The following is a 12,872-nucleotide window of genomic DNA, read 5'->3' as shown; positions in this document are numbered from 1 at the left end:
AAAATAAAAAAATTAAAAAAATAAAAGAATGACTCACATACACTAGACCAGAATGTGGAAAAATGAAACTTGAGAAAGGTGAAAATCTGAATGAAATTTGTGAGACTAAAAAGGCTGAAGTAGTTTCTTACATGTGTACAAATTAATTGTGAAACATTTATGCATGTACACTGGAAATGAACAATTAAGTAAATCAATGGAGATTGGTAGACGGGTTTCTGACTGCTGAAGTGGAAGGTTAAAGATAAGCAATCAGGGAAGCAAATGTGGCTTATACAGTTGGGCACCTGCCTACCACAAGGAAGTCCTGGGTTTGGTTCCTGGTACCTCCTAAAGAAGACAGCAAGCTGACATGACAGGCTGACACGGTGAGCTGATGCAACAGGATAACGCAATGAAAAGACGCAACAAGATGACGCAATGAAAAGACACAATAAGGAAACACAATGAAAGACACAAGTGGGAAGAAGGGGGGGGTGGCTCAAGCCAGTGGGCACCACACTCCACATGAGAGGTCCTGCACTCAGTTCCCAGTGCCTCCTGAAAAGAAGACCAGCAAACAATGAACAGATACAGAGAAAAGGCAGTAAGTGCAAACAATGAGGGGAAGGGAGAAATAAATAATAAATCTCTAAAAAAAATATATAAAGATAAACAAGGGGAGGAGGCTAAAATGATCCATGTGATAAATGATTAGACATGGAAGCATTAGTATGTACTCATTTTCAGTTTAATATTAACACAGATGATTACATAAAGAAATATTTACAGGGAAATAGGTATAGATCAATGGTTGAGTACCTGCTTTACATGCATGAGGTCCTGGGTTCAGTCCCCGGTACCTCCTTAAAAAAAAAAAGAAATATTTACATATTAACAAATATATGTTAGTTGCCGTGCATACATATGTCTTTGATCTCTTTGATCTGTCAGTTGAGAGGGCCTGGAAGAAATGACATCCCAGTAACAGTGAGAAAATCTAGAGCTCACATTTTGGTTTCTAATCCTACTCTCCAATAAAAGGAACCAGGGTTCCTTGGAGAAAGGATTCTAGGACTGGAGCAGGAAATATACAAGGTAAGAGTGAGGCACCTAGAAGTGCTGAAAGTAAGAAAATGCTATTAAAAACACACACACAATGTCAGAGGTATGTCAAAGAAACACAGGAGAAACATGTGAAACACATGGCCAAAGCTGAAACAACTTAAGCAACAGAATAAAGAAAGTAGTACTTGATTATAACACAAAATATAAAATTAATATCAATGAATCCATTCTTATATAAACAAATGATTAAATAAATAAATGAACGAGGGAAACGGACTTTGGCCCAGTGGTTAGGGCGTCCGTCTACCATATGGGAGGTCCGCGGTTCAAACCCCGGGCCTCCTTGACCCGTGTGGAGCTGGCCATGCGCAGTGCTGATGAGCACAAGGAGTGCCGTGCCACGCAAGGGTGTCCCCCGCGTGGGGGAGCCCCACACGCAAGGAGTGCGCCCATTAGGAAAGCCGCCCAGCGTGAAAAGAAAGAGCAGCCTGCCCAGGAATGGCGCCGCCCACACTTCCCGTGCCACTGACGACAACAGAAGCGGACAAAGAAACAAGACGCAGCAAACAGACACCAAGAACAGACAACCAGGGGAGGGGGGGAATTAAATAAATAAATAAAATCTTTAAAATAAATAAATAAATAAACAAATAAATAAATAAATAGATGAACGAGAAGAGACAAATTTCCTATACAGAAGAATCTTCAAGAATCTTCAAGGAGGTACAGCATGACTCCCCACTCCGTTAACTTTGGACTGCATATACAGATTTCCTTCCAAAGAGGACAGTATAGAAATGGGGGAAAATGTAACTTTACAATGGAGAAACTTAACAAACACTGCCTGAGCCAGATCAAAGTCAACAGCAACAGTGATTAGCCAGGAGCAGGTGTAGCTCAGTGGTTGAGTGCCTGCTTCCCATTATGAGATCCCAGATTCAAGCTACGTGATGAGAATGGCACTTTAACTCTGTGGTTTTCCTCCCTAAAACCCATAACACCAGTCTAATCATAAAATTCCAACTGAGGGACTTTCTTCAAAATACCTGACCAATTCTCCTCAAAACTATCAAGGTCATTATAAACAAGGCAAGTCTGAGAGTCTAAGAGGAGTCTAAGGAGACATGATGAGAAAACATTATGTGGGATCCTGGATGGGCTCCTGGAACAGAAAAAAAGGTTATTAGATGACAATTGTGGAAGTCTGAATAAAGTATGGATTTTGATAATAATATATTAATTATAAAAAATACACCATACTATGTGAAGATGTTAAAATTAGGTAAATGATATAGGGAAAGAGGGAACTTTCCCCATTTTTCTATAAATCTAAAACTCTTCCAAGGTAAAAGTTTTTTATTTTTATTGATTTTTTAAAATTAAATCAGTTTTATTCACATACAGTATAATCCATCCAAAGTGTACAATCAGTAGTTCTCAGTGTAATCAGAGTTGTGCATTTATCACCACAATCTATTTTACATGTTAATTGCTCCAAACATAAAAAATAAAAACAAAACAATGAACCCTTAACCCTTAGACCCTTCTATTATTGAAAAAGTTTATTTTTAAAATGGTAAAAACCCAAATACTTTTTTCCTAATTTCTCTTAATAGTATTAATATATTTATTTTAAAATTTATTCATTTAACAAATATTTGTTGAATATCCGCTATATACTAAGCACTATTTTAAGCACTGGACAAAACAATCAATAAAAACTATTTCCAGGAAGCGGACTTGGTCCAGTGGATAGGGCATCTGTCTACCATACGGGAGGTCCACAGCTCAAATCCCAGGCCTCCTTGACCCATGTGGAGCTGGCCCACAGTGCTGATGCTCGCAAGGAGTACGGTGCCATTCCCCGCATAGGGGAGCCCCATGTGCAAGGAGTGTGCCCCGTAAGGAGAGCCGCCCAGCGCGAAAGAAAAGTGCAGCCTGCCCAGGAATGGTGCCACACACAAGGAGAGCTGACACAACAAGATGATGCAACAAAAAGAGACACAGATTCCCGTGCCACTGACAACAGAAGCAGACAAAAAGAAGAACACACTGCAAATGGACACAGAGAACAGACAACTGGGGTGGGGAAGAGGAGAGAAATAAATAAAATAAATCTTTAAAAAAAAAAAAAAACCTGTTTCCATTCTCAGCGAGCTTACAATGTAGTAGGGGAGAAAGATTAAAACAAACAAATAGTAAGTGATGAGAAAGTGGCAAAAGATGTGATCTGAAAAGAAGGCAGAGGCCACTATAGAGAACAGTCCAAAACAAGGAATTTACATATTATTCTAGGCACAGTAAGAAGTCGTTGAAAGATTTTCACCAAGGGAAAGATAGGAACAAATGTACGTTTTCAAAATCACCTTAATAGCAGGTTTTGTTGTTTTGTTTTTGTTTTTGATGTACCAGGGCCTGGGTATTGAACCCAGGACCTCCTATGTGGGAAGTCAGTGCTCAACCACTAAGCCACATCAGCTTCCCTGAGCTGGTTTTTTCATTTGTTTTGTTTGTGGTTTGTTTTTGTTTTTTTCAGGAGGTACTGAACTGAACACAGGATCTGCCATGTGGGAGGCAGAAGCTTAACCCACCTAAACCATATCCGCTCCTGCAGTTTTACTCACAATCACTGAAAACTGTAAATAGCCCAAACAGATAAATAAACTGTGGTCCATCCATAAAAACTGTGAATGAAAAACAAATTGTGGCTCATCCATACAATGGAATACAACTCAGCAATAAAAAAGAACTGACTACCTGGTATGTGCAACAACACAGAGGAACCTCAAAAGTATTAAAGTTAAGTGAAAGAGTCAGACTCAAAAGGGCACACACAGTATGATTCCATTTGTTACAGAAATCACAGAAGCTATTTTCAGGGACTGCAGGCAAAGGAACTTTTTTGGGGTGATGGAAATGTTCTATATCATGGAGCATGGGTCTTCCAGGGGCAAGAAGGTAGGGTGCAAGGAGAGTTGAACAGTCATTTTGGACATATTGACTTGAAATACCTCTCAAATTCCTAAGTGGAGATATTAAGTAGGCAGTTGGCTATGAGTCTGCAGTTCCTACTTACATCACAATAGTTATATTCTGTAATATTTTTGCTCATACTGTTGAGTTAGTTCTTAACTGCACAATCTGCCATTTTACCTCTCCTTGAGAGTGGACACTATTAAATCTTCACTCTTCCAATTACCTAAAACTGCATTTTCCAGTACTATAACCATTATCCACAGTGGGAATTTTAATGGCAATTAATTAAAATTATGTTAAAAATGTCTCAGTCACACTAGTCCCATTTCAAGTGCACAGTAGACACATTTCCATCACTACAGAAAGTTCTATTGGATGGTGTTCTCCAGAAGATTCTAAGTTTTCTTGTAATGCTGATGTACATTGATCCAATGATTCCAGGGACCACTTCAGAGTAGCTGCCAAGCAGCCCAGGCTCTTGACAACTAATTAGGACAGTAGTATCTCAAAGCATTGTTTTATAAAAGACATGTCATTTGTATAAACTGTAGAAAGGATTTTCACCTTTTGGACTAAAGTTTTTGCCCTGAAAAATCTAAAATATTTTTAAAAGATATGGGTGGTTTGAAAAAGTTTATCACTCTAGTCTTTCCATAAAGGCAATATGAAGAGTTTTAAGTTTTCCTTTCTACATTAATGGAATTAATGGAATAATTAATAAAATAGGTTCCCATTCCTCCTAATTGTCACAAGATTCAACCACAAAATCACGTTAATTCACACAGAGGTACACTTTCAACTGAATAGAAGAATCAGAAAGAAAAACAGAAACTCCCACAAGGCAGTTAAATTACTTTCTTCCCTCACTATGACAACTGCTGTTTAGGTTTAATTATCTGATACTACTTCATAACATTCTAATATATGTGGCAGCACCCTCTCTGCAGGTTTCTTCAATTACATCTCTTTAGGCAAGTAGGGGTGAGACTAGCTAGGTTTCTGTGAGAATTAAAGGGTTCAGATTAGTCACTTCCAAATTAGCAGTTTTGGAGGCACAATACAAGATTCTGTCCTAGTCCCCAGGGAAAGCAATTAACAAGAAGGGTAAAAGGAATTTGGTTCTTTTTTCCCTAGGAGTCTAGTGCCTCCCTTGGGAGAGCAGGTCTCACAGAGACACCATGCTGGCAGTGCAAAGTGCTTCAAGAACCGGTAATTCCAATGCTGCTGCTCAAAGTCTCAGCAGGCGCTGCGAATCAGAGAGCACCATGGAGCAAACTGGTGGGTGGCTCCTCCACTCCTTAATATTTATGGCAAAATGGGGAACGGGATTTTAGAAAGAAGAAACCACATCACCCTCCTTATCGTAACTCAAATTTCTGTTTAGTATAAACCACATGGTAAGAGCTCAATAAATCCTGGGCGAATAAACGAGGGAATGAAAGCCTGGTACACGAGGGCATTCAACAAATATGTGTTGAGTAAATGAAGAGACCCACCAAGGCACTGTCTTAAGTGCTGGGGAAGGGGGAACACAATATTTATCGTGGAAGACCTATGGCAGGCTGTGCTACCTACCCCAGCGTAAATAAAGTGGAGCTCTGGGGTCAGACATCTGCTTTTGAATCCCAGTGGGGCAACATTATGTGGGGCCTTGGGCAAGTGACTTGAGGTATGCCTCATCTCTCCTATTTGTTAAAGGGGCTATCTCCTACTTATCCTGCACGGTTCTTTCGTGAATTAGGGGAAGAAGAAAAATATATATATTAGATAAGCTACTTGGCACAAGGCTGGGTGGAGAACCGGAATAGAAAAATAGTAAAAATCCCTATTAAGTGCTAACGTTTCTTCGGACTTCTAAATGTAAGCCGCATAAAATACTCACGCCAACTCTACGAGATGGGTACAATTACCTCGCGTCTACGAGTGAGAAAACTGACCCGCAGAGGGTGACGACAGGCTAGGGGCGGGGCTGGGACTCGAACGCGGGTAACACGTGCAGTGGCCCGCATTTCTATCACAGCACGGCATTTCTCACTACCGACAGCGACGGCAACCATTTAAAAACAGGCGATGAAACAGGCATTCTGCACGCACTTTTTCATCTACTCCGCCCCCAAACACCGTGAGGAATTGTTAACTCCACAAAACTGAGACTCAGAGAAGTTTCGCGACTTGCCCCAAGTCACAAGGCGCGGTCCCGGCGGCAAACACCGCCTCCTTCGCCCGCGGTGGTGAGACCGCCACGCAGGACTCAGTCGCGCGCGATCTCCGTGCTCCAGGGGCCCAAGGTGGACTCCACTCCCCGAACCCCTAAGGAGAGCCCCGAGACCCCGCCCGTGCCACCCCAACTGCCCACAACGGTCATCAAGGCCGCCCTCGCCCTCCCGGGGCTGACAGCTCGGGATCGGCCCTTGCCTATCTCCACAGCCAGGCCCTGGGGTCTCCCCACCGCCCCCAGGACCGACCCGGGAGCTTGGGGGAGGGGAACCAGGACAGGGCGCATGCTCAGAGGCTTCATTCGGCCCCGGCTCACCTGGGAGTCACGGAACTCCACCACCACGTTCTCGCTGCTCCATCGCGCGGCCATCGCCTCGACCCGGAGACGGGGCCCTAGCCCCCAGACCCGCGTTCCCGAGAGCCCAGCGCGTCAAGCAGCCAGCCAGCCCTGCCACGCCTCGTCCCCGCCCCCCGCTAACTGCAAACCATTGGCTGACCCACACATTGGCTCCCACCCTCTTCCCGGCTCCTCCAATTACGGAACCGCTCCTGCTAAATATAGCCCCTCCCCCTTTCATGTAAATCACTCACCTCGGTCACCCACGCTTCTCGAGGCCCTTGCCGCGAGCTCTGCCGGGAATTGTAGTCCAAGGTGGAGTAGGGCCTGGAAGGGCCTTGAAGTGCTGTTCGGGTAGGGTTGGTGGCGGGAAGGCGTGCCCTGTCACCTTACTCTCTCACAGGTGTCACTGATAATAGGCCCAGGTCCAGTCTAGAAAACCAAACGGAACATTCACGCAAACCCAAGGGTACTTCTTCCCCTAAGGCCTGCTGTACAGGCATTGCAAAGTCTGTACAATTTATTGTTTCATACAGTGCAGCAGTGGCTCCCACAGCATGGTCCAGGGACTCCTGGGGGTCTCCGTGACACTCTCAGAGGGTCTTCGAAGGCAAAACATTTCCCTACTCATAGTAAGAGGCTCTTTCCCTTTTTTACTCTCATTCTCTCACCAGTATACAAAAGCTACACGACGCATATTGCAAAAGAAGGCAGGTAACAGATGAGAGAATCCAACTGTTGTCTGTTAAGCCAGACATTAAAGAGATTTGTCACTCTCGCTAAAATTTTTTGTTTTGGAAAATATAGTGGTTTATTTAATAAAAGATGGGTAATTTATGTTAACATGAATTAATGTTTAAATAAATAATGAAAAATATTTTTAATTCTGTTTTAATTTCTAATACAGTTACTATCAGTAGATACAACCCATATAAAAGTTTTTTGGGTCCTCAATAAATTTTTTTAAAAGATTTACTTATTTATTTCTCCCCTGTCCCTCCGTTGTCTGCTCTCTGTGTCCGCTTGCTGTGTGTTCTTCTGTGTCTGCTTGTATTCTCATTGGGCAGTTCCAGGAACCAATCCTGGGACCTTCTGGAATGGAAGAGAGGCAATCATTCTCTTGTGCCATCTCAACTCCCTGGTCTGCTGCATCTCTTATTGTCTCTCCTCTGTGTCTCTTTTTGTTGCATCATCTTGCTGTGTCATTTCTCCACGTAGGCCAGCACTCCTATGCAGGACAGCACTCCTATGCAGAGCAGCACTATTATGCAAGACAGCACTCCTGACCGGGCAGCACTCCTGCATGGGGGTAGTTCGCCGTGCAAGCCAGCATTCCTGCAGCATTCCTTGTGTGGGGCAGCACTCTGTGTGGGCCAGCTCGCCACACGGGCCAGCTTGCCTTCACCAGGAGACCCTGGGTATCAAGCTCTGGACCTCCTATATGGTAAATGGGAGCCCAATTGCATGAGCCACATCCATTTCCCTTCAATAATTTTTAAGAGTGCAAAAAGGTCCTGACTCTGAGATTAAAAAAAAAAAAAAGGAAAAGAGAAATTGAGAATGACCGTGCTAGAGCATGGTGTTTAATGATTAAGTTCCCCTTCAGTCCTATCCTTTCATTCCCACCCTGACTTAAGTGGGGTGGCTTAGCCTTAGTTTTCTTCCAGAAGTGGGAAATGACCTACCTTACTTGGTCATTTTGAGGAGCTAAGCACAGGACCTGGAATGTAGTAAATGCTCAAGTATAAACTATTACTGTTGCTGCTGTTGTTAATATTATCACTATTTTTGTGTACAAGTCATTGCATGAATACAGGTAAGGAGGTGTGGTCCAACCCCTTGTGGAGTGTTGGATATAAGGGAGAAGACACACATGGCAATGGGTTAGGGTCACCAATTTGTCCCAGTTTGCCTGGGACTCTCCAGGTTTTAACACTGAAAGTCCTGCATCCAGGGAAGCCCTACAGTCCCAGGCAAATTGGGACAGTCGGTTGCTCTACAATAGGAATACACTTGGCAGAACGAATTGTGTTTTATAATAGACTTGCAAGCAATGTGCCAGGAGAAAACACCCTAAGTGGGGGACCTGAAATAGCTTCCTGAAGGAGGTGATATTTGAGTTTTATAGTGTAATATCAGGATTTTGGTAGAGTGTGGAAAGTATTTTAGCATAAAGAGCTTGAACAAAGATCCTGATGTATGAAGAGCCAGGTGTGTTCCAGAGACAGAAAACAGTTTCCAGGTTGACTCCCACGGTGCTGTTTCCATCCTTCAAAATATGCATCGCAATTTGTAAGTCATTATTTGTTTGTTGTTTATTTAATATCTTCAAGATTCAGGAGGACAGGGACCAGGTCCATTTTGTTCTGCCCTGCATAGTGCCTTAACATACTAGATGCTCCAGGAAGATTGTCCAATGAATGAATGTGAAAAGTAGAGTGCGGTCAAGGTCAAAAGGATGCTTCTGTGCAACCCAAAATAATTTCAAAAACTATTTAAGGGAGCAGATGTGGCTCAAGCAGTTGAGTACCTGCTTCCCACACGGGAGGTCCCGGCTGGGTCCCAGAGCTGCCTAAACACAAAAACAACGAGCAAACAAATGAGAAAGCCAATGAAGGGGAGCTGATGTGGCTCAGTGGTTGAGCATCTTTTTCCCACATAAGAGGTCCCTGGTTCAATCCCCATCCCCCTACCTAAAAAAAACAACTATTCAAAGTCTTTACTTTTAATTCTTTACACCAGGAAGGGAACATATAATCACCAATCATTCTCCTTAAAATCCTCTTTGCTTTCTTTCCCATCCACCCATTAGCTATTCTCACACACTGTGGCCCCTGAAACACTCCTTATGCCCTGACCTTCATTCTCTAATGACCTTTCTTCCTGCCTCCCAGTTCCTCCCAGTTTTCCATCCCTAAAGTCCATGGACTGTTCTAGAGAGAAGAGTCTCAGCTCAAAGGGCATGGAAGAGGAAAGACTGAAAAAGCAGGGAGAGGGAAAAGGCAAAGAATACTTCCAATGCATGCTTATACTATTGCATAAAAATAAATGAATAAATTAATTCATCTAACACACCACATAATTGTTTATTTGCTTTTTGTATGGTACATAGTAGGTGCTTAATAAATCTCTGCTGAATGAGTGACTAGCAAATAGTCAAATATGGCTATAACTTAGGGTATATGGCAGGATGTAGCAAGAATTAAGGCTGGAAAAGTTGGAAAGGGCTAGTTATAAACTGCCATGCTTAGGCTTTTGAGTTTTATTTTGGACAAATACATATAAGTTCCAAAGCCCCCTATCTGTCTTTCTGCATACAGTTTTGTAGATCTGTTTCCCACCAAAATCAGTGGGATTGCCCTTGCCTGAGCATTTTGCAATCCTCCCCCATCCCCACCTCCTTAGTTCATATTTGTCTAGTTCTCAAAAATCTGCTTGTCACGGTTCATAGGCACAGAAAGTACTTTGGGCTTCAAATTCTTAGTGCTCTCTGTTCTCTCAATGTTTTCTTCCTTTAAAAAGTGAAAAGGGCCTGGTAGAATTTGAAGAAAGGGAGTGTGAACACCTTTCAAACTGCCTCCTCCAGCCCCACTTTCCATTTCCCACCCACACTGTCAACATGAAAGAGAGGGGACTCTGGAGCTAAAACTAGAGCTCTCAGGCTGCTTCTTCATTGTTGTGCACCTTTGAGATTCACATGAGAATGTCCTGCCTAAATTAGAAACTGAGGTCTGCTGGGGTCCCTTGTCAAATAAACCACATTTGCTGACCAGGTCACAGGGCCTTTATCACCAAGCAATGTCTCTTCAGAAGGTCACTTGCTAGCCAAACCACAGGAAAGCAGCATACCTAGCAAACCCAGAAATCCAGAGCCTCCTCTAGTTTTTACCAGGAAATAGTCATGCAAATTTGAACAAGATCCTTTATCTTCCTAGTCCTCTGTTTCCTATTCTGTCCCTTTACAGCTGGGAACCTTGGGTCCCAGCCCTGAGCCTCACTGGTAATTTCCCTCTTTTGATCAATCAACGAATATTTACGGACAAAGAAAAAATCAAAAATAAAAAATAAAAAAATAAAAAATATTTATGAACAGATCCACATCGCCTCCTTGCTATGGGTACTTGGCTGTTCATTACCCTGGTTTCTCCGTTTAAATTTTCCCTTTTCAAGTAAAACAATAAAAATGTTAAGAACTTTTAGGAATCTGAGAGGTAGCTTCCCACCAGGGAACACTAGCCTACTCTCAGAGGAGGTGCTTGGGCTCTCTTTAAAGTTATGGGACTCCATTCCAACCCTCTGGTGCTCCAGACAGAAAGGGGCTATGGGTTTCCCACCGCTTGCCAGGAGTAGACAGGTACTGATGAATTATGCTTCCTCCATTCTGAACCGCTCAAATCCCAGACTTAATTTTTCCCCAAGATGTTTAAAACTGGGGCTTTTCATCCTTGTTATACCCTCACATTTGCAAACGGCTCTGGCAACCAATTTTATTAGCTCTTCCTCCTGACTATTCTGGAAGGGGGTCAGTAGTTTATTAACCCTGTTTCATAGCCATAGCTGAAGGAAAGCAGTTAACCCAGAGCCAGTGAGAACATGAAGATAAAAAAGCAGAGGTCCCAAATCTAGCTGGGGTCATTTCTGTATCTGACCTCCTTGCATTGAGAGTCTCCAAAATGACTTTTCACCCTCCCCAGAGGCTTTAACTACCCAAAGAGGGGAAAAGAACCCACAAGGGAAAGTTGGAGCAAAACACACATGGGACTCAATGCAACAAACGACAAAGGGAAACTAATGTGAGGCTGCAGTTGTAGGGAATGTTTGTTGCTCTGCCACGAATCACTCTCTCAAGATGCAAAGTTTAGAATCAAGCTACTGAATGAAGAACTTTTCTAGCTCTGTACTTTTTTTTCCAAAGCTTTATTTATTTCTTTCCCCTCCCTCCATGTCTGCTCTCTGTCCATTCATTGTGTGTTCTTCTGTGTCTGCTTGTATTCTCATTAAGCAGTTCCAGGAACCGATCCTAGGACCTTCTGGAGTGGGAGAGGCAATCATTCTCTTGCACCACCTCAGCTCCCTGGTCTGCTGCATTTCTTATTGTCTCTTCTCTGTGTCTCTTTTTGTTGTGTCATCTTGCTGCACCAGCACTCCACGTGGAGCAGCACTCCTGCACAAGGCAGACTCTGCATGGGCCAGCTCACCACACGGGCCGGCTCACCACAAGGGCCAGCTTGCCTTCACCAGGAGGTGCTGGGTATCGAAACCTGGACCTCCTGTATGATAGATGGGAGCCCAATTCCTTGAGCCACATACGCTTCCCCTAGCTTTATATTTTTAAGAGTTTCATTCTGGGGTGGGGCAGAGATTGTAATCTGAAAAGTGCAATGGAATAATGTATGTGGCGTTTTGTGTCTGCCTTCTTTCACTTAGCATAATGTTTTCAAGGTTCATGCAGGTTTTAGTATGTCAATACTTCATTCCTTTTTTTTAAAATTAATTTATTGAAGTATAGCACTTATACATAAACATATATAAACAATAAGTATATAATAACAGTTGTGAACTTACAAATGTGTGTAACATCACAAGGACTCTCATAACTCACCCTACCACCAATAACTTGCATTGTTGTTAAACATTTACTAATAATTAAAGAGCATTGTCAAAATATTACTACTAACCGAAGTATTTTCCCCCAACCAACCCTATTATTATCTTTATATCATTTATATATAAACATACATAAACAATTAAGTGTATAGTAAAAGTTGTGAACTTACAAAGCAAGCATGCATAACATCATACAGGGGTCCCATACATCAACCCATCACCAATACCTTGCATTGTCATGAGACGTTTGTTACAAATTATGAAAGAATATTGTCAAAATCTTACTACTAATCATAGTCCTTATCTTACATTTGGTGTGTTTTTCTGCAACCTACCCTATTATTATTTTTTAAATATATTTTTTTATGACAGAAGTTGTAAACTTATAAAACAATCATGCACATGTGCAGATTCCCAAACAACACCCCTCCATCAACACACCACACTGTGGTGGAACATTTACTACAGATAAGATAATATCATCTGATTGTTACCATGTCCATAGTATACAATTGGCTCACATTTTCCATACTGCCTCATTATCACCACAGTACATCTTTGGCATAGATGCAAGAATATTATATTATTACTGCTATCCACAGTCCATAGTTCACTCCAGCTGTATTTTTCCCATGCTTCTCCGCATTCCCAACACCCTGCAGTAGTGATATATATTTCCTCTAGCTCA

At 42.5% G+C, this 12,872-nt stretch overlaps 1 protein-coding gene across 17 annotated transcripts in view; it reads right to left on the bottom strand.

The window, feature by feature from the left end:
• WDR59 (WD repeat domain 59) overlaps positions 1–6,800 on the bottom strand; it is a 118,002-nt gene extending 111,202 nt beyond the window's left edge. For 6 of the 17 annotated variants that reach the window (XM_071209064.1, XM_071209066.1, XM_071209069.1 and 3 more), the window contains exons 1-2: positions 6,557–6,725; positions 802–845 (exon numbers count right to left, since the gene is read on the bottom strand). In XM_071209064.1, the coding sequence (XP_071065165.1) occupies positions 802–816 (15 nt within the window). In that variant the 5' untranslated portion in view covers positions 817–845; positions 6,557–6,725. Of the gene's footprint in view, positions 1–801; positions 846–6,556 lie in introns of all 17 variants that reach the window. The other 11 variants (XM_058279709.2, XM_058279710.2, XM_071209071.1 and 8 more) reach the window with 5 other exon arrangements.
• Positions 6,801–12,872: the final 6,072 nt, after the last annotated feature.

This window comes from Dasypus novemcinctus, chromosome 18, assembly GCF_030445035.2.
Source record: "Dasypus novemcinctus isolate mDasNov1 chromosome 18, mDasNov1.1.hap2, whole genome shotgun sequence".
NCBI classification, from domain to species: domain Eukaryota; kingdom Metazoa; phylum Chordata; class Mammalia; order Cingulata; family Dasypodidae; genus Dasypus; species Dasypus novemcinctus.
Note: the sequence above shows the minus strand (reverse complement) of the source record. Positions and strands in the feature narration are given on the sequence as shown.